This window comes from Aplysia californica, unplaced genomic scaffold, assembly GCF_000002075.1.
Source record: "Aplysia californica isolate F4 #8 unplaced genomic scaffold, AplCal3.0 scaffold00190, whole genome shotgun sequence".
NCBI classification, from domain to species: Eukaryota; Metazoa; Mollusca; class Gastropoda; order Aplysiida; family Aplysiidae; genus Aplysia; species Aplysia californica.
The window spans coordinates 902,331-928,691 of NW_004797460.1; the positions used below are offsets into that span (position 1 = coordinate 902,331).

A 26,361-nucleotide genomic window follows, 5' to 3' on the forward strand; every position below is an offset into this window, starting at 1 on the left:
CATGGTCTCGTTTTTTTAGATCTTATCAGTCTAGCGGCATTGTTTTGAATGACTTGTAAACAATTAAAATATGTGTTGTTCAGACCTGCTTGGAGTGAGTTACAATAGTCTAATCTAGATAGGATAAGAGATGTTACTAATGTTTTTGTGGTCTCTTCGTTTATTAAGTACTTTCGAACTAGGCCTATACTTTCTGAAAAAAATGTCTTGACGGGTACACCCAGAATGCCAATGAGTCGTATAGCCAAATGATTGGGAAAATGTGTTCTATAAATACCTCCCATGGATTAAAAACTGTGAGCACTGCTGTTGGATTAGGAACAATCCTGTTTAACAATTCCATGAAAGGCGTACAACCTGTAGGCCTACTTGGCAACATGCAAACATGCAAATTGACAGTGGCAAGTTTTCGGACCAATATTTTCTATCGGCGGACTCCCTCGGGCTAAAAAAAAGCAGAAATAAGAATGACAGAGGATTCTCTGGAGTAGGCCCTATAAAAGTGAAAAAAGAAGGGCTAGGAAAGATGCTGATGAGCCAAAAGACGATGGATGTTATGCGAGAGGAGCACAATAGCCGCTGTGGTATGTGGAATGTAAACTTTTTCAGTCCATTTTTTTCTATGAAAATTGAGGATTTTGGTCCTTGCGGGCAGCCTAATTTCTTTATTTATGGACCAATTACCTTCACACTTTACTTTGCACAGTTATTTGACAAATCATTGTCTACAGTGTGTTATACCAATTTTTAGATATCTTTAAAGGTAAAGGAAATATGCCCTCAGAATTTTTACCCATAAAAGCATCAAATTTGAATTCCCGCTATACACAAATTGGAACAGATATCGAAAAACTGGAATGACAAGCTATAAAGAAGTCTAGTTTATACATGTATTTTCATTTTTGCAATGATGTCCTTGGTACAAAATCCAAAAGTGCGGGCGGAATAACATAATGTGTTTTTCGAACAAAATTTCCGAATTTTTCGAAGGTGCTCTCCCCATTTTCCGTTACATAAAAATGTTTTGTCTACTTTGTGTTCAAAGGAAATAACAAAATGTTAAGAAATACATTTTTTGTGCGTGACCCCCTTGTCCGGCAGATCACCCTCTTAATGTTATGCAAATGCACTTAAATACGTCCCTTCGTTCGATCCCTTAATAAGTAACTGAGTACATAATATATCGATGATGAGCTCTTGGTTCTCTTAGTCGATACAATACTCGATATTGGCTAATATCGACTAGTGCCCACTACTACTACCAATGATAGTACATAACAAGATGGGCCACTTCTCTCTTTGATCCAATTAAAAAAGTGTCCTCAAAATTTGGTGGCGCCCTCTTTGCGAACAGAGTTACCCTACTTGAGTTTTAAAAAATCAAAGTGAAACTAGCATGTTTTGGAATAAATTTCGGAAGAACGCTTTTTTAAAATGGTTACGCTGACAAAAAACCTCTTCCGGAGGAAAGGGTTATGGTTTTCTTCGTTTAATTTGACTTTAGAATGAAAGGCGAGAGGTCATTAAAATAAAAAAAAAACCTAAAACTACGCACTGAACGTACCCGAACTGCTGATGAACAGCAGTCGATCTGCGCACGCAAGGAGGTGCTATTCCTATTCTTCTTCTGGAAAAACGAAAGAGAGCTTCAAAATAGACTGCAGCGCCATCTGAAGCAAAGAGCATACTTCCTGCGGACACTTTTTTGGCTGAGTGGCCCATCTTGTTATGTACTATCATTGCTACTACTACTCGTACCTCCTTTCCCTGGAAACCAACAGACCATTAAAAGGCCACATTTGGACACGATATCAGAAAGTTTCCAAGAATCGATTGGATACTTTGGTAGGGCTAAGCCAATCGTTTCAATTTCAATGTGAAACAACAAGTGTGCTGGGGACTGATGTTAGCACCATCCATTGTCTGTGGAATTGGTTCATCGTCAGAAACACCCGTGAGGATCAACCAAGGACCTTACTGTAAAACCTCCTTGGGATCAATCCAGAAGCGGCAGAACAAGGGGGACAACTTCGGCTAAGAAACGGCTCACAGAGTATCAATGCCGCTGGGAAATTAGAAGCTTTACTACAGGGTAACAAATGTACAAAGAAAAGAAGGAGAGAGAGGGATGTTTCAAAGATGGAACAAACCACACCAGCTGGACCGCCACCCATCAACGACACCCCAGCTGACAGAGATAGAACATCTAAGCAGAAAACTGAGATGCTTGATAGAAATTTTCTCCAGACAGGAATCAAACTCGAGTCTCCCTCGTGTGATGGCAAGGTGCCTAACCGCTACACCACAGACACCAGATATGGCGTCAACGAGGGCAAAAAACATTAAACTTTCATAATAAATAAAATCAGACCTCTCTTAACAAGGAAAGCGCTGTAAAAGGATTAAGTTGTCCTGCCCTTTTTCTGCAAGTTAAAATCTTTCAAAAACAGTGAGGACGGAGGACTAAAAACTTTCAAACTTCTGAAGAAAAAAAAGGGATGAATATCATGAAATTTAAATGCGCATGAGAGAAAAAAAGAAGAAGAAAGATTCAAAATATGTCAAAGAACAAGATTTATTTCACATGACAGAAAAAAAAGTGTACAAGCAATAGTGTATGGCATGTTCATGATTTCAAATTTTCTGTACAAATTTTGTTTACAGGTGATCAAATCACTCATCATAAAGACTTGCTCATCCACAACACATTCAAACACGTACCTGATTCAGAACATACGCAAAATGACTCCACTTCAAACATACATTCATACAACATGTAGAACACAGTGCACATTGAAATGCACTCACTCATGCAACACACCATACTCAAACAATATCTCTCAACAATTTTTCTTTTTGATGTAGGAGTCCTCACATCTCCATCGATACAATTAAGCTCATTTAGGAGGCTGGCTTCGGCTTCCACCCTGCCTGTCAGGGCCAACCCAGGCTGGGAGAGATAAAAACGTCCCAACAGAAAGACCCGAGACACTGGATAAAAATTTTCCCACTCAGGAACTGAACTTGGGGTCTCCTGCACGTTAACTCGGCTACACCACAGATGCCAATAATATTGCTTTAACAACTGACAAACCACATAAACACCTTGAGGTGACATCAGATCTGTGCTAGGGAAAATCCCTGGGTGATTTTAATGCCTCTGTCAACACATTTGTGATAATGCTGCAAAGTATATTATGGTGTAAGACTATCCAAGCAAACAGTTATCTGGGCAGTCAGAAGGTGACAAGCATTATCAAACACACTTTATAAACAATGAACTACTCATTGATGAAATATTCATTTCATCTTATGAACCATACTAGATCTATGTAGGTATTCATATCCAAAAGACATTCAAGTAAGAGGTGCACCATCCTCCAAACAAAAATGCAATGAAGTTTTAAAAATTGTTTTAGTAAGTTTTACGGCACTTGCAACACAAATAAGTCATATAAGCCCCGAAGATTAAAAGTGTTACTAATAGAGAGTAACAAAGAAAAGAAGGAGGAGAGATAAGGACGACAGGTGTTTGATAGGAAAGAAGAAGCAAACCATACCAGAGAACCCACCAACCAGCCATGATATAATAAGCAACTGCTTGAGGCGCTTGAACAACTCAGCTGTTTCCAATTATTGGGCTAAAATCTTTATTTTCTTATAACTGTACATTTTCAATTTCTCAAGTTCAGTTGATTAATAATCAGAATCCAAAGAAGTTGAATCAATATTGTTTTCGCTTACCTGAAGAGTTTGAAGAGGGATCTTTAATTTGATCTGATACCCATAGCGTTAAATTGCTAAAGTGCAACATGCAACTGGTTTTGCCATGTTGCTTCCCAAAGATCAAGGAACAAAAAAATCAATAATACAATGCCAGAAAATACACTCACTAGCTGACAGTTCACTGTGCCCTGCCACCATAAGGATCTTAATACCCCTGATTTCTTGAAAATAGTCCCGTCTGGTCACTTGCTGACGCAACTTACTTGTCAATCATAATCTTAAGCAAAATTCTTAGATCTTAACGACACCGCAAAATGAACCAATCCACCCACCCACACTGCCCAATAATTAATGAAAATACCACCACCTTTGATCTAAATGCTCTCAGCACTCTCATTACCGAGGCCAAAAAGGAGGAACGTACGATGCGCTTGACGTGTCATAAGACCGTAAACCGTGGTCGATTGGTTGGGACTTACAGTAGACTGCCATAACGCAGAGGACCTTCAACAAAACCGGCACCAACAGGACAGGTGTCTCCTCTCACTCACGAACTATACTGATCACAGGATTTTTAAAAAGTGGGCGATTGGAGGGCACCTATAGTTCTAGTAAGTTAAGTAGTCTGACTTCTTTTCTTCTGTTGTATATGTCTAACTTACTTCTACCCTGCACCTAAAGACTGCTGTGTCATTGCCCTTCTTTTGCTGTGTCATAGCCCTTCTCTTATCTAACCCAAACTAGACAAACTGTCTTTACATAAGGTAATAAAACCAGTTATTAACGGTGGGGGTTTCTTTTCATTTCTTTGTGCTCTATAAACTCTATAAACTCCTATTACATCAAGACTTGACACAGAGAGAGCTACACAACGAATGTCATAAAAAGGACCTGTCCAGAACTATATTTGTTCATTGCCTACTTTTTATCTTTTTAAGCATGAAGAAAACCCATCGTAAAGTAAAAAACTAAAACATCAAGATTCATACGAAAAGATTCTATGTCATCACAAATAACTTTCTATTCCAGTTCTAACGAGTCTTTATAAACGAGGAATTTAAACAGGCATCCAAAAAGAAGCACGACTTTTCAATACCATAGCTCTAAAGTCCTTTTCCCATCTCCTAAACCGCATCCAAAAAGAAGCATGACTTTTCAATACCATAGCTCTAAAGTCCTTTTCCCATCTCCTAAACCTGACGACTACCGATCTTATCTCATAAGGTTTAAGTTTAATCAAGTGCTCATAAATGGTGTCAAATAATAAAACTAAAAAATTGTGTATCACAAAGCATGAAAATATAAAACAAAGCAAAACTTCACAACTTCAAAATCACAGGAATGACCAGAAGTTCAAACCGTATCATACAGAATTGATTTGTAAAACGTCTGCCAAAACTTGCCATCATATAAGCAGACAAAATTAGAAACAGAAAGTGCTCACAAAGCATTATTTACAAAAACTCTTTAAAATTGGGGAAAACATACATACATACACCATCACCCAGTAAAGACAAAGACATTAGGAAGTCACTCAATCATTTGCAAATATTATTTGTATAGAAAACCAAAACAATGCTTATAAAAATACTCAAAAATATGAAAAGTCCATTCCCAATTAAATGAACTCAAAACTGAAATGATCAAAAACAATAAGGTGGAATTTGATCTTCTCTCTTTTAATTTCATTTCAAACATTCTTCAGTGTAAACACCTGAGAAAAGAATAAGCTATATATAAAACAGCTCTCGCTTGAACAAAGTTCAGTCTTTAGTGCATGAGAAACTTAATATATAATATTCGAACTTGATGATTGCGAAACTATGGGGTCTCGAATAAGAAGACAAAGCTGTGAAGATGTTTCCATTAAGATATCAACCATATAGGCTACATATAATTATAAAATTTATCTGTCACAGGGCTCAGATTCCAAAACACAAACTGACAAACTGAGCAGGTGTTACATTTCATCAACAACACGTTAATAGCAATCTTGTTAAAACAAAATACTCCCTTTTGTCAGCAAATGTGAAATGAAATAACAACCCAAAGAGAGGTATGATTTGATATAAATAGAGGAATAATGTACAGAAGAAAAATAAATATATATGGTATGCTTCGAAACAATAGATAAGACGCAAGAGACATACCAAAGCAAAAGTAACGCTCAAGAGTAGTTGTACCAAAGTCACTGGAATCTGTGGCTATTATAGTTACATCACAAGTCATGACTGTCACAGACAAGATGACACAATGGGCCTCTACCAAAACGCTAGCAGCTTCACTGCCCAATTCGACTCAGAAATATGTACAAAGCACTTGAAAACATGCATGCTTGATCAGGAATATTTGGCAGCAGCAGCAAAATCATTCATCTTAATGACATTGTATCATTGTAGTTCTGGTACCCAATAATGGAGCTGTTGCTTTGACCTTAACATATGAAATAAATGTCAAAGTTCATAAATAAAGAAAGTCTGATCAACATTTTAAGCTTCAAGAAGGCAGTGGCTAAATTTCTGTTTTTAAATGTAAGTGTTTTTTAAGCCTCCATCCAAATCATTCAGGAGGCACACTTCTGACCAGGACCAACCCGCGCTGAGGGGGGGATACAACATCCCAGCAAAAAGACCGAGATACTTGATAAAAATTCCTCCACCTCGGGAATAGCAACAGCAAACCACCAGAATGCTAAACCACAGACACCAGTGCAGCGGTTAAGGCGCAGGTTTTACAATTAAGCAGAGCGACATCATACAATGCAGGCATACCACATAACTAGAGATAACAAAGAAATTCCAAGTAGAAAGCAAACAGAAAGCAAATGTACTGACGCAGGCAAACACATCAATCTTCCAATGTTCTCGTCCATATCATACTCTCACTAAGCACGTGTCATATGTCAGCATCAGAGCATGTCTCAAGATAGTCTTGTGTCAACATCCCAATACACATAAACTATTTCCATTTTCAATGAAAATGAATGTAAAAAGACATTTTGTTCCCGTCTGACAAGAAAACAATTCCCAGGAAGACTTTACCACCCTCTCTGAAACATTCGAACACATATACACATCTCTGATAAGACTGCCACAACATTTCTACAGCATACACACTGTTAGACAGCTGTTCAGATGTACTTCGCTTAAAAATTTAGAAACATTTTTAAAGTGTAGTTCCTTAATCTGTGGTTTTGGTTGCCAGTGCTCAAGAAATATTAGGTTGAAATTCAAAATCTTAATGTTGTGAAAAAAGCAAGAGCAGATGCAGAACTAGGGTACATTAAAAAAAAAATGAAATAATTTTCCCTCTCTTCTGTAAAATTTTGCTTTCTGGGTTTAGAACAGCAGACCGCCATTATAATTTGCAAAGAGGATGTGATCAATTCTCCCAAGGCACACACAAACACAACCATACGTCAACAGCTGATTTGGGTTAGAAACACTTCTCCCCAGAAAACTTGAGGGGCACAAACATTTACTTGTTCTTTACTCCCCAAGAATTCCAAATACAATTGTTAAAATACGACATTTCTGTAGCACTCAACCCGCAATAAAGAACAAACTCAAGCACTTTACAAAAAGGCTACAAGTACAATTAGCCAAACATAGGCCTACATTTCTTTAATCTAAAAAGAGAAATGACTTGATAAGCCGACTTTACTATACATTCGACAACCTGGTAACAGACAATTAAATGCTCAGTTGCTCTTGACAAAACTCAAATGTCAACACATTGATACTTTTATCTTCAGCTCAAAATAGCTGAGCACATTTCCATTGCAGAGTGTTGCATTGTCCCAAATTGAATCAATCCTTCACCCTCTATAACAGGGGAGTGTCAAATCAAAACCCTATCTTTCAGGAGGACAAACTCAAATTACACTTAAAGTTGCACACCAAACTGGATAAACACACAGTGAGCCGTGGAAAACTAAAACTTTAAAAAAAAAACAATGATATGAATTAAAGCAGACAAAGGGTAAAATAATAACAAATAAAAGCAAGACAGTTTTCTTTCTTATGCCAATTTGTCATTTTCCCTTGGCAACTAGTTTGTTTACCTTTGGAGTAAGGTTCTGTGTTATGGAGATTCTCACAATGGACTAACACTAAAATTAATATCCTTGAGGGGCATGTACTATACTATAGTGTCAGTTTTGGTCTTGACTTTTGAGAGTTTGGGTATTTCAACCAATTTTTACCCAGTTTTCTCCTGCTTTGGCCCACGAGATATTCAGAATCGCTTAATCCAGCCCTGGACTTGGATACCTTTGCCCCTGCCTGCCATTAATAATTAAAAAGTAACAGGCTGTCATTACAGTAGCTGTCCCAAGTAAAGCTTGAACCTATTCATGGAGAAGGAAATCACACCTTTAAACAATACATTTCTCATTCTTATTCAGCATTTTCCTCTATGAAAAAAACCCAGCATCTAACAGTACCACACATAACACCAGCATGAATTGTTTCACAGATAAGTGACAATATCTGGAGCTGAATACATCTACATCTCACTCTCTCAAATTGCAACCTGTCATATAAAGTTCATTTCTCCAACGAGCAATAAAACTGTAACCCCCAGGACCGTATTCCCGCTACACTGGGATTGCACTACCCAACACCTATGAAGGATTCCCAGTCAACCAGTAACTCGGAGCTCTTGCTCTCAACGCTTCATCAGGTATAGAGTTAAGCTAGGGTCAGGGGGGCCGGTCTGGCCAGGTTAGGAGATTTTGATTTGAGCTCGAGAATATCTGATGAAGTGTCAGCTAGAACAATGAATGATCAATAAATTGACAGCGGTGTGTTCTGACAAAAGAACTGCTCTCTCAAGATAGCAGGCATGCATGTATGAGGGGAGACTTGAGCATAAGGACAAAACAGAATCTGACAGACACACATGCTTTGAGCTAAAGACTTCACTTAACCTCCACATCAAAAGAGACAAAGGTATGGAGCGAATGAGCACAAACTGAGGTAAGATTCTATGGTCCAACAACATAGCTTAAAAACAATGAAACAAACTTTTGAACTATCACTAAAATGTCCTCAGAGTTAGATAAACAAAGCATGTAGGACATCATTAACACATTTAACATCGTTTCCTGCACTATTGGACTGGGTTTTTTTCTCTTTCACTCTTTACAGCAAGAGAAATCCAGAGAATTCTTCCCTTATAACAGTAACAATATTAAGAGAGAGTGTCAACAAAATATGCAGGAAACTAATAAACACAATATTTTATTTTGCAGTTGGACTGTTTTGTTTTTCTTTTGTTCTTAACAGCAAGAGATTTCTAAACAACAACCCCCCCCCCCCGAAAAGCACATATACATTGGCACAAACACAACAACAAACACTACAATGCAATAACAGGAATGAAAATAATACTCTTTTTCACTAACAAACTGGAAAAGCAATTGAACTTTGCAAATAAAATTCTGAAAGTTAACAGATGAATAAATAGACTCAAAATATGTTCGATGAGCCTCAATAGTAGTTAACATAAAAGTTGAGGGTATAGGATATAAAATGTACTTCCAAAAGCTGCCACAGCAGAAAAAAAGGCTATGTGTACAGACAAAACAGGAGAAAGCGGTAGGATGGTGGAGAGAAATAAAAACCATGCAAAAAGTGGACGCCAAGATTCTAGAACTTCACTGATGACTTTCAAGTCAAGAGCAATGAGACATTCGCATTAACTTATGTACAAATCGTACACATATAGACTTGGCACAATATTAACTGCAGTCTTGGTCTACTTCATACCACACGGTAGCCATTTATCTCAACAATAGCTGAAACTTGACGCCGAGTCCTCAGATTTCAGCACACTGCCGCATCACCTTTCATACATCAAAGCCGAAACAATACCATATTACAGTCACTCATGTTCGCTGACGGATTCATATTTTTATTAAATAAAATATAGCTTTTATGGTCTCTAGATCTTGAAGATACTTGTAACTTGACAGAAGACATTAACGACAGTACTCGACCAACAAGTTCTCACAAACACATCACAGGCCATAGAAAAGCACAGTAATAATATCAAAACTTCCTCAGCAGACATCTGTTCACACTAAATATAACAGTGAAAAAAAATCTTACTTTGCCGTAACATTATTGGGAAAAAAACAACGTATTCATAAAAGTGGAAAATCTAAGACCAACTGTGACCAGTCATTTGGTATCTTGTCTGGGTCTCAGATGGAACTTAATATTGGACTTCTGTAACTCACTGAAGAGTAATTTTTACCAGAAAAACTTTCACATTCTATGACACCTCGCACACAACAGGAAACAAACATCTCAAGTGTTGAAGCCATGCATATGCCAAAGAACTGTACGTTTTTAAAACTCAGTCAGGTCTACAGAAAGTTGTTAAAAATGCAACAAATTCCTCAACAGGTTCTCAATAGGGTATTAGAAAAAGTTAATGAGGTCACTGGATACTATAATACTGGGTCAGCAATCCCACTGAGATCGATGTTCCGTGAAAATGCAATACAAAAACTCAGGAACATCCATTTCTGCAACTTGTGTAGAGGGGAAAAGTAACTCAACAACCAAGAAAGTCATTCATTGCAATTGTGCTATTAAAAAAATAGAACATTCACACACACACACACACACACAAATTGTAAACACCCAACCCCCCCTCCCCTTCACTAATTTTACCTACCATCTCCAGCAACACTTTCCATTCATAATGACAATTACCTTTACAAAAAGAATGAATCGGACACCACACATGTATATCAACATATGAGCACATCTCTATGATGAAGACTAGCAGATACAGTACCATTCATCCATTTTCACACAACATGCACACCTAACAAATGAACTTCGTCCTCTCTAACTGCACGTTTCAGGTGCAAAAACTCCATAAGATTTGGCACTGCTCCCCTGTCAAAGGGATTATAGAAAGCTCCCTTGCCGTCCTTGAGGTAGGCGTAGCGCTTCTTGTTGATCCTTTCATTAGTAGTAATGTTCTGGGCAGCATGACTTATCTAGGGAGCAAAATGGTGAAAACAGGTTTAAATAAACAACAAACCAGTATTGCTTTGCGAGGACATCTTTTCATTCCAAGCCACATGTAATGAGTAGTAAATGTGTAAAAACTAGAACCAGTATGATATAAATATGCTCTCAAATTGTACTAGAAAGGTAAAAATATAATGATCTACAAATTAAACCATTTACAGAGATAGAAGAAGCCCTAAGACAAAAAGCAGCTCAACGTAACTCCTACCAAAACAAAAATTTGTTCCTTATTCATAAGCACATTTACATCTTTGAGTGTGGGCAAACTGTATATTTTTTCATGTGTACATAATACATGTCAGTTCGTCTGCCAACCTTCCAGCCCTTACAATACAAGTAATGTAGGCCATTATCACAGTTATGCTAAGACGTTCAAACCCACCAGCCAGATCCCACTGAAACTAATCTAACTGCAACAAATAAGTCACTGTCTTTTCAGTTTTGAAGGTACCTGTAACTGTGACAATATAAATATAACCCTAAGGTAGGAAAATATAAAATTCTCTCAGGAATACACAAAGCATTTTCATTTTTAAAACTCAATTCAGACAATGCATATTAGTACTACAGAATTTAAGAAAAACTTACTTTTGGGTAGTAACTTGAAGGGAAGCAATTTTTCAAAAGTATGCTTACTAGTGTTTCCATATACTGCATGGTGGTAACTAACAGGTGAACATTTTTTTTCAAATTATACTTATCAGCCTTTCCATACACTACTTGGTAGCAACTAAGAGGGACACATTTTAAATAAATAAGCTTATCTGCTTTCCATACTTGTAATTGTAATTACTTGGTAAACTAAAAAAAAAAAATTAAGCTTACCACTTTTCCATACAATTGAGAATGGCTTCCAGAGGGGAAAAAACAACATTTGTACAGCAAAACATGGAGGTCTCTAGGCTAGAGAATGAATAAGGCCCTACCTTCCAGTAGGCTTAACCCTTGAAACAGATACACATTCAAGCACTAGCAATCAGATGTAACATTGTACTGCAGTAGCAAACTTCCAAGGACAGACATTATTCTTTTACTAGATCCAAAGCTTTTTTTGTTTCTGGCCTGAAACATCCCTTACTGAAAACAGCTTATGACAGACTTACCTTCATAAGACAAAAACAGCTTACGGCAGACTTACCATCTTAAGATAAAAACAGCTTACGACAAACTTACCATCTTAAGATAAAAACAGCTTACGACAGACTTACCTTCATAAGATCAAGAGAAAAGAAAAGTCCTTGATGGTGCGTTATTTTAATAAAATGTCAGCAAGTGTTTTTATGCCCCCACTGACATAGTTTAGATCATTCAGGGAGAGAGCTTCAACTGTGCAAGTCAGGAATATAATGTCCCAGCAAAAAAAAGATGGAGACACTCAATAAAAATTCTCCCCACATGGGAATCAAATTAATGTTTTACGCATGCAACAGCAAAATGCTTAACCACTACACCACAGACGCCTGTCTACAATCAAAAAGTACAAAAACAAGAATAAGATACAGCCGAACCTGCCTTAACAGAAACCTGTCTTAAAGGAATCTCCCCGCTCCCCTCTTGATAAATTCCTCTTTAAATACCAGTATAAAATGGAAACCAGTCCAAAGTGGAAACGGAAAGAAAAATTCGCTACTTTCCGAGGGTTTTACCTGTCTAAGACGAAAATGCTTTGCTGACATTACAGCCCTGATTGGAAACAAAACTCGCAAGTTTGATTCTGCCGGCTCTTAGCGCCAAGCCACTGGGTGCGGAAAGGGAGTAGGGAAGCAATTTGAGGGTAGATGTTACCCCATCTATGATTCGATGTGAGCCCTGAGCAATGCAAATGGTCAGGGTGGTGTGGGTGTGAAATGTCACGAGTGCCAGTGAAACTGCTCGAGTAGCGAGCCACTACAGAAACTTTCCTGGGACAGAGGGTAACCAGAAGTCAGAGGTGTGAAATAAGTTTGACCAATGTCTGCCACCCTGATCGTACGGCCAGCCGAGAAAAGAGTTCCTTGAATTGTTGTACATGGCAGTGAGGGGTGGCATTGGTTGACTGTGCTTGCAGTGGAGCTAAGGGTGGAAGCAAAGGATATGTTCAAATGTTTCTGTTTTTAATAGGTCAAACAGTGATCCAATTAAATGGAAGCACTGGTGGTAATTGGATAAATACGACTGATGCATGTCATTATCAGAGAGGATAGCAGTTAAAGTGTGAAGTTTTGACCACTGCTTGCCGACTGGATAAGCGATCCTTGACCGGCCTTTGAAACCCCCCTCCATCTCCCCCACCTAAATTCCCCTGCCGAAGACAGAATTTTTTTCTGGCTCCCTTGTGATTCCGTCTTACACAGGTTCGACTTTAATTTTAGAGAGTGATCTACAAGCAAGGTAAGAACAATGAATTTTGGAACTAGACTGAAAGACAAGAAGGGCTAAAAGGAATAGAATGGGAAGAGGACAGGGAGAAATATCACATGAAAATAGACACTGACATGGACACAAGTACCAGAAAACAGAAAGTGGATCACAGCAAAGTCACACTGAGCAAAGAGAAACCAGCAGGCATTCTGTGATTGAAGCCCCTTCTAGTAAGAGCCTGGCCAATGTTTAGCTCCAGACCAGTAGAATTCTTGCCTTACCTCAACCAGAGAATAAGAGCCTCCAAAGTATCAATGAGTTCGTGTGGAAACTACTTGCTGTATTTTGTATAGGCTCTGCTTAAAAGACTGACCGAACACAGAAATAGTTTACTCATCCGCATTGACAAAATGTGATAGACCAACAGGTATCGGCAATGGAATGTTTAAACTCTGGTTACTATATCTGACTATTTCCTTTATTGAGAAGGTTAAATGATTAACATCACTTAGTGGCTGAGCTGTCAGGGTCAACACTCGCTGAATGGGATACTACATCCCTGCAAACAGATGGAGATATTCCACATGGGGAATCCAACTCATGTCATCTATGTGCGATTTCAAAGAGTCTAACAATTACACCAATTACTTTACCTGTGCTGTAGCAGTTCTTGAGTTGCAGTTAAAAGATACAGTCAAAGCAGCTCTACAGGCTACCAGTACAAGACAATCACCTATACAAAAAAACACTTCCAATTTCTCCCTTTTTGTTATCATATTGACACTGTCTCTGACAACCACTTTTCTCGACAAATGGAGGCCATCTTGAACAATATTGACAGTGGTTTGCATTGTACTTGTTACATGTCACAAGAAATGGACAATACAGTTTAAAATGATGCAGTAGAGAGGGCACCCACCAACCTACCAGTACACAATATCTATGACTAAAGATCTTGAACTTCAATACTAAGAAGAGCTACACCCCGTTGCTGAAAACAGTCAACTATCACAAACACATATTTACTTTTATCGTTGTTCCTTTGTTTGAGTACAGAGAAGTTCATTGGCACAATAACAATTATTAAGCGCAAAGAAACAGTAAGGTGGAGAAAAACAACAAAGAGAAAGAAAAAAGTACGACTTATCAGTGACTAACTCAACTTTAACCTTTGAAAATAACTGAAACAGCCTGCATTTTATCAATACAGTATTTGGGTTTACTCACGGTGGATTGGGCCAATAATATGGCAATGACAGAGAAGACAACTGTCAACAGCAAAGCCAACAAGTAGTCCACTTGGTACCATGACAAGCCCTCAGCCGAGAGCACAGCTCGGGAAAAGTGCAGGGTCTGTATGCCCATCAGACTCATGCACACACAGACACCACAGAACGAGACTCTGCAACATCCAGCATGTGTCAACAGTACCACAGGAGACTCCGATATTATGTAATGTCTTTGTCGTGCCCTTTTCAACCAAGCTTTCAATGCATAGAGGTACAGAGGGAGAGGGAGAGAGACAGGAAGGGAGAAAGAGGGGTAGAAAAAAGGGGGGACAGAGAGAGAGAGAGAAAGAGAAAGAGAGAGAGAGAGAGAGAAAGAGAGAGAGAGAGAGAGAGAGAGAGAGAGAGAGAGAGAGAGAGAGAGAGAGAGAGAGAGAGAGAGAGGGGGTGGAGGCAAACAGACAGACAGACAGACATGAATCTGACCGCTCACATCTTTGCTCCCCCCCCCCCCCCCCCCCCATTCTCTTTCACAATATGGACAGACGCTGTCTCAATTCGAAAGAGCCTCGCATTTCTAGAAACATGATCCCCATTTCAAATATCCGAGTTCAGCATGATATCTCACAGGGTTTTTGACTCAACTGAAAATGCATGATACAAACACCAACTTAGCAATCATGAATTCCAAAACAACGAATAGGTCATTAGGATAGCACCGCACACAAACACTCACATCTACTGAAAGTCTACAAAGAAATCAAAGAAATAGAAAAAAAAAGTTAAAACAGTCGTTCTTCTCCTCCGCACATTCGCTACAAAACTTCATGAGCAGCATCTGATCGTAAAATCTTCCAACCAAAACCTTTCCTAAAACAAAAAAGTAACCAAAAGCAACACAAGAAACACCACTGCTGAATATACCACAAACATCTAGTATATCAAAATTTTAAAGAAGAACAAAAAAAAAGCTGCTATGCTTTGAGAAAAAAGAAAAAAAAATTCAGCTCACACTTCAGAAGTATCAGTTTAAACAACGAAACGCAACCAACTCCAAAAGAGTAAAAGATCTTCTGAAGAAAATAACAAATATATGAGGCCATAATATGGCCATTGCTACGAATCCCAGCCACACATTTCATTGCGATTGTGTCCGACAACCACAGGGAGAGTGTAAGCTAGGGAAAAACATCCAAGAGAAACATTCGGCGATTCCACTTGTGTCAAAAGCACTTTTTTCAGAAATGGAATTGAGAAGTGAACAACCACTAAGCCCAACAAGAAAGCTTTGAGAGGAACAAAATTCCGCTTCAACAAGGAAATGTACCTTGACACTGGATGTCCAAAAGAAAAGCGAATGAAGAAAAAGAACAAGACAAAGGCTTGAGAAGACAAAAAATGGCTAAAACAAAAAAGAAACTTACCTGCACATGTCACTGGGTTGACTAAACAAAATTCTTGCAACCCAAAACAACTGTTTTTTCCAGCACTAATTAATTCACCAATAATCTTCGCTCAGTTTATAATGACAAATATAATTATGAAGTAGGTTGGATTGGGAGGTTAAACGTCATCTACCCCTGGACATACAGACTTTGACTCTCGTTGCGTTGAACTTAATAAAATGGCATGAGTGGACAAAAAAGTTTACCTGGCCTGTGAGTAACTCCATCCAAAGACATCGGCGTTGTTTAAGAGGGTTTGTAGAATTTTTTTAAAACAACAACCTTACCTTAAGGAAAACGAAGAAAGCCCTGGGATAACTTCTCATTGCACAATTTTTCTTTCTTTTTTTTAAAAGGAATATACAATGAAAAACAAGTCAAAATAATATGTCTATAGAAGCCTTTATCTAATATTAAATCAATGTTGAAAACTTTAATAATCAACTTCAAAAGCCAAAAACATTTTCCCTCAGCGAAGCTCAAGCTGTTGCAGTGACAACTACTGAGAGCTGCTTTCGGCAGTGTCTTACCGACATAGTGGCCACCACGCCAATGACCACAGAAAAGATGCACAGCTCCACAGCACCGATTATCATCAGCCAGTCCCAGTAGACGTAGTTCATGATATAGTAACAGAAGAAGTCGGACAAGCTCACCAGCACGGTAAGGCAGCCCAGAAAGGCCACAAACCAGACCCTGAGAGGGGGATGAGGGTGGGGGGAGGGAGGAAATGAGGAAACTCAAAGTCTCTGCATAGGGCACGTCATACAAGTGCCGAGTTCTACTACAATATGTTGCCAAATACAGAAAGGGAAAGTAGAAACTCAGCTGAAATTTCATTGTGAAAAAAAGGGTGAATATGTTTTTGTTCAGCCAAACCAACTTGACCGTAACATCAAAACCAAAGTCCCAGATTCCCCCACGAACTGTTACGGTTCATATCACTGCAAAAAGTAAAAGCATCCAACATCTTTACAACTTTCAGTCATCCTTACAAAAATACCCATTCTTTTTCAATCTTCCATTACGTAGGTCTCATTAAGGGAAATATGCATGCACTATTTCAAACAAAGAAAAGAGTGCATCACAGAAAAACTATATCGTTATTTTAGAGCTATGAAGCTCATATTTTGGAAATTCTAAGAATGAATGTTTATTTTCTCATCATAAACTTGGGAGAGCCTAGCTCCTGACGGACCAAGTTGTAAATCATATGAGACTTTACTAATTAAAAAAGCTGAAACCAAGAGTAATGCCCGCAAACCGAACACATCCACAAGTGGAAATTAAGTTTTAAAATGCTCAAAATGTGGCCCCTCTTCTCTGACAGAGTTTCCCTCACTGGCCATAGCAGAAGCCACACAAAATATCTTCATTCTTATTTATTTCATTTTCCTTAATTAAGAGACATTGTCCGCTACACATGCATTGATTATCATTAGACACTGACAACGACCTACTCTTGTCATAAACCAGGGACAGGGAGTGTGTTGTTTTACAATCAACCCCTTTCTATTTTATGAAATTTCACAGTGTCTCTTTAGCTTTGCATGAGGCGTCAAATAACTCATAGAGATCGCATGGGTCTGATTCCTCTAGCATCACACAGATCTGCACTTTGAGACAAATAAAAATAATTCTGTATGAACCCCAAATAAAAGTTTAACCAAGTGAATGTACTAAAATCGATCCTCCACATCATCTAAATAAACATGAACTAAAGAGCTAACTCTCTGGTAACCAACAATTCTTTTCTATTAGGATTTCGAATTGAAAATGTTTCTAAAAACATTTTTTGCTTTATCAGAGCACACAGACTGAACCTGCTTGCAGCACATAGGCCAAGAAAATTAAAACAACATGGTTTACTTAACTTATTCATGGTCCAAAAGATATGTAATTACTGTTGGAATTATTATATATTTGTGGTAACTCCAAAATTTCCTTAGTTACAGTTACGCTGGTTTAAAAAAAAAATTGGGGGGACCCAAAAACAATCTTGTTTACTGCCAGTACGATATAGTAAGCACAATGAGCACCATCGCAAAAGCTGCCAGTCATATATAATATTTTATTATGTGGTCGGACTTCTCTGTGCAGTGCCAATCTGTCTGGAGTACAGTTTGCAAAACTCGGCCATTACTTACACATTACCTTCTCATCTCTCAGTAGTCACAGTGACAGATATGACTACAGTGAGCAAGCAGCGGGTATTTGGTGCATGGCGAACAAGCGGATACCATTTTTTTAAATGTAGGTGTTTTGACACTCTAATCAACACAACTTAAATCATTTTAGAGGCAATTTTCGACCCTGCCCATCAGGGCCAACCTGGGCTGAAAGGGATAAAACACACCACCAAATATACTGAGATGTGTACTCTAGAAATTCTCCGCACATGGGTATTAAACTTGAGTCTGATGCAAGAATTGGCGAAGAGACTATCCGCAACAAAATAGACATCATTCCCATATTACCAAACCAGTGTATAATAGCATAGAGTAGAGAAGAAATGTAAGAGCAGACTAGAGTGGCAGGTAGCTGGATATAATATTGTTATAGAAATGCGGCTGTGAAAAGCTCATGCTTTAGATAGATTGCTAGGCATAATTCAAAGCATAAGAAATGATTAAGAAAAAACCCCCTCTGGAGTAAGAAAGATAACATTTATGAAAAAGTTAACGTCCAAAACAAAAGTTGTAGTTGGGAGGGGACCTACATGCACAAAGCACCAACGAGAAGGGAAACACAGGAAATGTAAACAAAAGGTCAAGAGCACTGATGCAATGACGCTCATCCAAATATATGGCAGAATTAAAAGCATAAAATCAGACACAGAGTGAAAAGGGAAAGGAGGGAGGGGGGATTATCTAATTGAAGAACTTATGAACAATATAACAGGACCTAAAACTGACATATCACAGGCAGAAAGCTTGGGCACAGACAGATATATGGAACATAGAGCGTGAAAGCTGTCTCTTTGCTAACTACAGGAACTATGTGTAGATCATGCATCTTTCACCAGACCAAAACGAGACAAAGACAAGCATTTGTACTGCAAAAAAAAAAAAATGTGCTGATCAGAGTCACTGACAATTCAGTCACAATACCAAAACTTTTATTTTCGAACATAAAGGTAATGTGCGGTTTATCATGGTGAAATTCAGCTATCGTCAAAATGACGAAATCTAAGAATCGACATTTTCTGACCTTTAGGCAAATCTATTGAATTTAAACAATTTTGCTCAACACTTCTAATGTCCATTTAAAAACACATCTTGTGTGGATTTTAATGAAAACATTGACATTGATCAAATTCCAAGGACACTTTAGCTTTGGAAGTCATTTCCTTGCTAATTTTACATCTGACACCAGACGACCCCAATATTATTCAACAATCGCAAATATCTCAACTTCTATTCAAGACAGACAGGTAATTTTTTAAAATCAGTTATCAAAACAAGATGAATGAATAAGCTTTAAGATGCTGCCATAACTTCATATGCCCATACTTAAAATTGATGAGATCCCCAAAATATAGAGTCATGACACATTTGCTTTTTTGGTAAAACTTCAGAACCTCAGAGACAGAACAGTTGACTTCACCTCAAAGAGATAAAAATTCTTACTGCATTGGAACAATACATATTAATGGGCACTGAGTAAGTTAATTAAGGAAAGGTAGAAAGAAATCACTCTTTATTCAACACTCTTTAGGAGGAATCACAAATCAGAAGCAAAAACTAAATGGCTTACAATATGACACTTCCTCCACAAAATCATAATAGAACTATTTTTCTTCACCAAACCCTTTAATTTGATAAATAGGGCATAATTTATGATAAAGCATAGAGAATTTGTGCATGCAGTTAAGTGCTGACTATGTACTTACACTTAAGGCCAATCTCCCTACATTAAGAAGTGTGGATCTATTGAGAAAATAAGCTACCCCACCCAATAAGATCGATAAAAAGACAATATGCGAGTGGGAATTCACAAGCACTGTCCACAAAACACAAAGAGAAGAGACAACCAGCAAACCTTAACAGTGACAACCGCAGACAAGCTGATGAAAGCAGCAAAGCAAAAAGACCAATCCAATGTAACACCCAGCCAAAAACATGCTGTTATTCACAAACTAAGAAAGCAACACAACCGCTCAACACAAAGAAGCATTACAAAACAGTTGAGTATCCAAGTCTGACAGACGTATCATACAATCTTTTCAGTCTAAGAGGAACCCAACGAGTATCATGCTGAACTAGTGTCATGCCAAATGCTAAGACTTTGCAACAACAATTGATAATATAATTTTGAGGTGTAACAGTTTTTTTACATTGTTCCACATGCATGGAAAGCCAGTCAAAGTAAGTAAACCGATTCTGATGTGAGTGGCCCTTTCAGTTTCCCATTAAAGTATTTACACATTGATTCCCACTCACAAAGGCATTGAAGTACAGCAAAAAAAGGAAGCATAAATGCATATGATAAATTTCTAAATCTGTATAAAACAACTGAACACAAATGAAAGTTACTGTCTTCTGACAACATTCCTTATTAAGACAGCAGTTACATTAACAGTGCTATAAAACAAAAGCATTATGACTTTTGACAATTATTCCTACAATGAAGATGACACATAATAAATAACATTTTTCCATACAGAACTAATAAAATAGACAGCTACGCCATAGAAATTATTTCTCTATAGTCTGAACAAGAATAAGGTGACTTTACTGTTAGTCAGCAAGACAATGTGGCCATTCCATGAAAAATGAAACTGCAGACATTGACCAGCTGAAAAATGTTTAAATAATAATAAAGCCTCTAAAAAAATTTATTTGAGGAAGGTTGCCTGTAACAAAAAACAAAAAAAAAGATGAAAGAACGATTAAAGAATGGCTCTATCACTGATAAGAATTTTTTCAGCTGCTCATCATCTCCGCATCCAAGTGTCACTGCAGTTTGATTTTTCATCGAATGGTCCAATTGTTGTGATCACCACAAATATATTACATCAAATACATCTTTCCTTTACAATGATGCTCAGACGAAAGATATAATCATGATATTGTTACCACTAACACATGCACCTTCACCACTGTATGACCCCCAGTAATGAGCTGAAATCTTTCCTTTACTAAACACATAATTAAGCTTTCATGCACCTTCACCACTGCATGCCCCCGAAAAGAAATATGCTGAAATTTAGGTAACCAGTACATTCAAAAGACAGACATTTTGGGAGGTAAATTGTAAAGACAAGAGAGGGGAACATCTAAGGGAGATAATGAAGATAGGGTAAAACAGAAAAAAAAGGACGGACGACATAGAAAGACTAACATCAGCATTCATAAAATGTTTCACCCAAAAAAACTCTTTTAATCAAGAAGTAAACACAAGCCACCCCACCCAGATTCTTCAGGCCCACAATTTATCCTCACAATGTAAGAGACAAAACCACCCAAGAACGCAAATAAAAACTAACAGATCCTCATCAAATGCACCACAATTTCCAATAATATTTCAACTTCACACAACAGCAGCTCCCACTCTCCAAATCAGTCTCCGTTCATTTACAGTTACTCCCACTTTCAAAAATTACAACAGTGACTTTGACCAAAAGAGTCACTAACAGAGAAACATGATAATGACATTAGGATTGTTTAAAAAGATTAAAACAATATCTCTTACAACAGCCTGTCCTTTAACCCTGTATATCTGACAAACAACACCTAAATCTGTGGAAATCTATCCAAGAAAATCAACAAATACCCTTTTATTTAATGACATGGGAGGTTAAAAAAACCCAAAAGGTTAACAACTAAAGCTCAGGAAGGAGGGAAGGAAAGAACTTTCGCAGATGTTTCGGGAACGCAGGATTCGAAAAAGTGAGTTAAGAGCCTACCTGTTATAGTAGCCGACACAGTTGTGAATGTACGGGCAGTGGTGGTCAAACTCCTTGACGCAGCGATTGCACACACGACAGTGTTTGGCCCGCAGCGGCTTCACCGTGCGACATGTGTGACAGAGCCGAGATAACGGGTTCTGGCCTTGTTTCCACTCATCAAAATGTGCTACCTGGAAGTGAGAGACAACAGACAGTTATTGCATTTGGTGCTGAATGCAAACAGCATACTGGTCCTCAGTTGGCATCAGAATCTTATTTTTTTGTTGGTTTCAACACAATTAATGGTCATTTTGTGCACAATGCAGACAAACGAAAAAAAAAAAAAAAAAGACAAGGACAGGAAAGAACTGGGACCTCCCAGGGGAGCGCTCCTTTCAATATTTCATCCATCACATTTCCCTAAAATCAAATTCCATTTCAACTAAAAACAACACAAAAAAGACAATTAAAAAACAAGGTAAGGTCTGGATTACTGCTGTACTACAGAAAATATAAAGACCATGAGCAACAAGACAAAAATGCATTATCATATATATACAGCAGACAATGAAATGGATGAAGAACATTTTTATGCAGAAACGAATTCCTGAACAACGAATAAACAAGAAGTTAAAGATTGAACAATACATTTTTCTATTTTCCTCTTCCTTTCAGAAATTTGCCCCAATGAAAGAGAGCCACATGCTTAACTTTCAAAATGATTAATTATGGGTCAAATATAACAACCTAAACAATGTAAACGAACTAAATAGGCAAAGCAAAGGGAAATATTTCAAGAATAACAAAGGGACATGACAAGTAATAATGTCGAGTTATTGTGACATTAGCAACATGTAGATGTAGATAATGATAAAAATAACAAAGAACAAGAAAAAGAGGCAGATCACATCATGGCAGCCATCAATAAACGAGGGACACTAACTGGATGCAAAACATTTTTAAAAGCTAAGAATGTACAAGGTATTCAAACACCTGAAATATCTGAGAAGTGCTTCCTTCTTCCAAGAGTACCATAGACATTGTAAGACCCAAAAAAAATTAATTTGTTTATTTCAGTAAAGAGAAGTACTTCAACACAATAACAGCTAATTAGTACAGTGGAAAAGAAAGAAAGACAGACAGAAACAACAAAGAAAAAGAAAGACAGACAAAAACAACAAAGAAAAAGAAAGGACGTAGAACCTACACCAGTGGTGTTCTCCATACACCCACAGTCACAAACAACTCAAAACCGTTTGTACAAAATAATCTTTCATGGGCCTACCTGTTTGATGGCTAAATCATACTCCGGAATATTCCTTGGCAAGTACCCAGGGTCGATGGTGTTGGCATGGTACAGGCACACCCACATGGCCACGTTGATGAACATAAACAAGATGTGAAATATCTGCAGGTCGTACCACGTCACCGGCAAGCACTGGGAACATAGAGAGGCACAACTATTACAATACAGTCAAGTAAAAAATGTTGCATAAAAATGAAACTACATGAAAAGCAACTAAAAAAATCAAAATCTGGTTGAAATTACGCTAATTGCCCAAAATAAACAGGTAGCTCCATACTTTGTTTTGTTGGGTTTAGTAAACAGAAGCAAATCCTCGATATAATGGTCATTTAGTTATGGGAAAAAACAAGAAAGACAGACAGGAAGAACAGATGGAAAGAAAAGAAATAGGGCCTAACAGTAGTACCCTTCACCTACCCACAACCTTTCAATCAGAAAACCATGATGTAACAGGAAAGTCTTAAATAGATACCAATACTAAAAGTGAATGAAAATTGCAGAGAAAGACAGAATTACAAAGTATATCTGACTATGCTAAAGGAAAAAAACAGGTCAACATTTTTTTGTTCTATAAACAATGTCAAAGTCGACCTGCTAGACCTCAATAAAAATCATGAGTCAATATACACTACAAATAATACAAAAGTACTGTCGCTTAAGTTTTGTGTCTTTTCTCATTAATTAAAGTAAAAAGTATTCTTTTGTGTGAAGAAAAGTTTTCAAGAAGCCAGTTACGTGGTTGGAGTATATAACCCCGTCAATATGTGTTCCCTCGTGGAGAAATCAGGTGCTAGTAAAAATATTGGAATCAAAGAAACACATTTCTCCGCCCATTGGGCAATTTCCATAGATTTTTTTGTTTTGCTCAACACCTTATATATCCATTTAAAAAACATTTCTGTGTGGATATTATTAAAATGTTAATCAAAATAATAACGAAAAAAAAGGAAATTTGCAGTTTCCAATGACACTCAAGCTTTGGAAGTCACCAAACTTTGAAGGCCATTTTTTCAATTAATTTTACCTCTGACAACTGAAGACACCCCCCCCCCCCCCCCTTTATTCAATAGCAAATATCTCGATTTAGATAGATATTTTCTTATTCATCAAAAGCAAGACAAATGAACAAACTTTAAAGTTATACCAATAACTCCATATGACCAAAACTTGGCAAGCGTCTGATTCCACCGCGCGGTGACACATTCATTACTGTACCACAATCTCAGCAAATCTTTCACCATGCGAGCCTACTCAAATAGTTAAAATAACATGAATGCAGCAACACAAAAATTCATTAAAAACATTTCAACTGATAAATTGTACAAAAGAGTCAAAATCCTCACCTTGAATATGTACATTGGGTATCCCCAGAACACCACATTAAATAGGAAGAATAATAGAGCACCTTTACTGTTGCCCGGTGGTCCAAAGATAATGGCCCTAAGACAAAAGAAACATTTTTTTCCATCTTCAGCATACATAGCAATCATTTCTGGTACAGAGGTGCCATCATCCAGTATACATATTTCATAGGAGAGGCCAAAAACGGTTTAATTTCAAACTATCAAAGACCACTTCAACTCAAGATATCATCTCATATGTCCTGGCACTAAACTTCCAAACCACTGTTCAACGGAATACGAGATGGTGCACTGATGGCGAATAAACGCAAGGCTACTTTTTTTCTTGTCGTCTTTTCTCAAGGCCAAAGTAATCGCCAAACTGACTTTAAAACTTTCCACGCGCAGCCATTTATTTTCCAGGGGTAACATCACAGTGGCCAAATGCTTCAACATGTCCAGATATATAATATATCAATAAACACTTGGGTAAAATGTATTTCCTGACACTGACATGCCAGCTGAGCACTGAAATCTCATATGACTTAGAAATTTGAGACCATTTTTGTTTATTTCTATTCTTCCCTAACCATTAAAAGACAGAAACCTCATTTGGGCCTCTGCAAAGACCAAAAGTAAAAGATCGAAAGTCGAAACTATGTCTAGGTGTCAGCATTCACATGACAGGAAAAGTAAAGTCATAGATGGACCTCAAAACAGAGAAAACATGAAAGTGAAAGAGAGCAGATACTCAAAACTAGAGTTGGACAGATGAAGGGAGCATGAGATGACATGCACAAAATCTGTGATCACTCTAAAATGTTTGGAGTATTGATCTTGAAAAAAACTCAAAACATAACCTAAACTGTTACTGACCATCACAAAGTAGCTTTTACACGGTAAAAAAAACTTTCCTGATTTCAATTATTTACGTTTCCTCACAAAGCGTTCACCATTGCACACTAGGCTGCACAGAGCTCCACTCAAATTTAGAATTTGGTTTACAGTTCTTATTCTCTAGTATCAAGTCAATCAATGTATTTCTAAAACGTTTATTCTTCTTCTCCTACACCACCTCCCCAGACTCCTGTGCTTCACCTCTAATAAAGAGCAAAAGACATTTAGACACACAGACTACATCCGATGTCAAATGTGAACGAACTTTGGAGACACCACAGATTTGATCTTCTGAATAATAAATTACAGAAAAGGATGGTAAAGAACGAAAAAAAGAGAAGAACCCTCCACCAAAAAAAAAAGCAACAACCCCCCCCCCCCCCCCCATTCATAGGGTACTGACCAACAGTCAATACGGGGCAATAAGCTGTTTCTCGTCTGCACTTCTGTCTTGAGGTATGCCACAATTGGGTCATGTTTGCGACCCAGTGCAAGCATCAGGGGAGTTTTTCCATTATTGTCCGCTAAGTCGATTTCCACACCGTCCTAGGGGAAAAACATTATAAGTCACAGTATGCAGTTCTTTTGTGTGAGGAACAGATTGAAAATGAAACATTTTTTTTAAATTTCAAAATTATTAGACAAGAGAAAAAGATAGAGAACAAACAAGCAAAAGGAATGCTATTGATTAAAAATTGCTGAAACATTGCCTTTTGAGCTTCAGTAAGAGTGTTACAGCTCTTGCAACACAAACAGGTCATACAAGCGCTGAAGATTAAGAGTGTTACTAGAGTGTAACATACACAGAAAAAGAAGGACAAGAGATGAGGAGGAGAAATATTTGATGGGAAAGAAGGGTCACACCACACCATAACACCAGCCAACCACCCACAGACACTACCTCAAATCCTAAAGCTTCACAATGAGTTACAATTGGAAGGAAAACTTAAAGAGTCATACACTCTACACTTCAATCAGCATCTCTACACTGCAAATTCCCTGACCTGTGCACAAGATCAAGCCTGTTCTACATGGGGGGAGGGGGGGCAATTTCTTTACTTTTACCATGAACATTCTACAACTGACAGTGCTATTCTTCTTCTTTTCCACTGTATCACACTTTAAGATCTGTATCTATT

General features: G+C 37.8%; 1 protein-coding gene across 1 annotated transcript in view; it reads right to left on the bottom strand.

The window, feature by feature from the left end:
- Window positions 1–2,557: 2,557 nt before the first annotated feature.
- Window positions 2,558–26,361, bottom strand: part of LOC101858342 (probable protein S-acyltransferase 23) — a 39,417-nt gene continuing 15,613 nt past the window's right edge. Inside the window, exons 6-11 of the mRNA XM_013082724.2 lie at window positions 25,626–25,768; window positions 24,329–24,425; window positions 22,965–23,117; window positions 21,698–21,870; window positions 16,320–16,485; window positions 2,558–10,744 (exon numbers count right to left, since the gene is read on the bottom strand). Of these exons, the coding sequence (XP_012938178.1) occupies window positions 10,550–10,744; window positions 16,320–16,485; window positions 21,698–21,870; window positions 22,965–23,117; window positions 24,329–24,425; window positions 25,626–25,768 (927 nt within the window). The 3' untranslated portion in view covers window positions 2,558–10,549. The remainder of the gene's footprint in view (window positions 10,745–16,319; window positions 16,486–21,697; window positions 21,871–22,964; window positions 23,118–24,328; window positions 24,426–25,625; window positions 25,769–26,361) is intronic.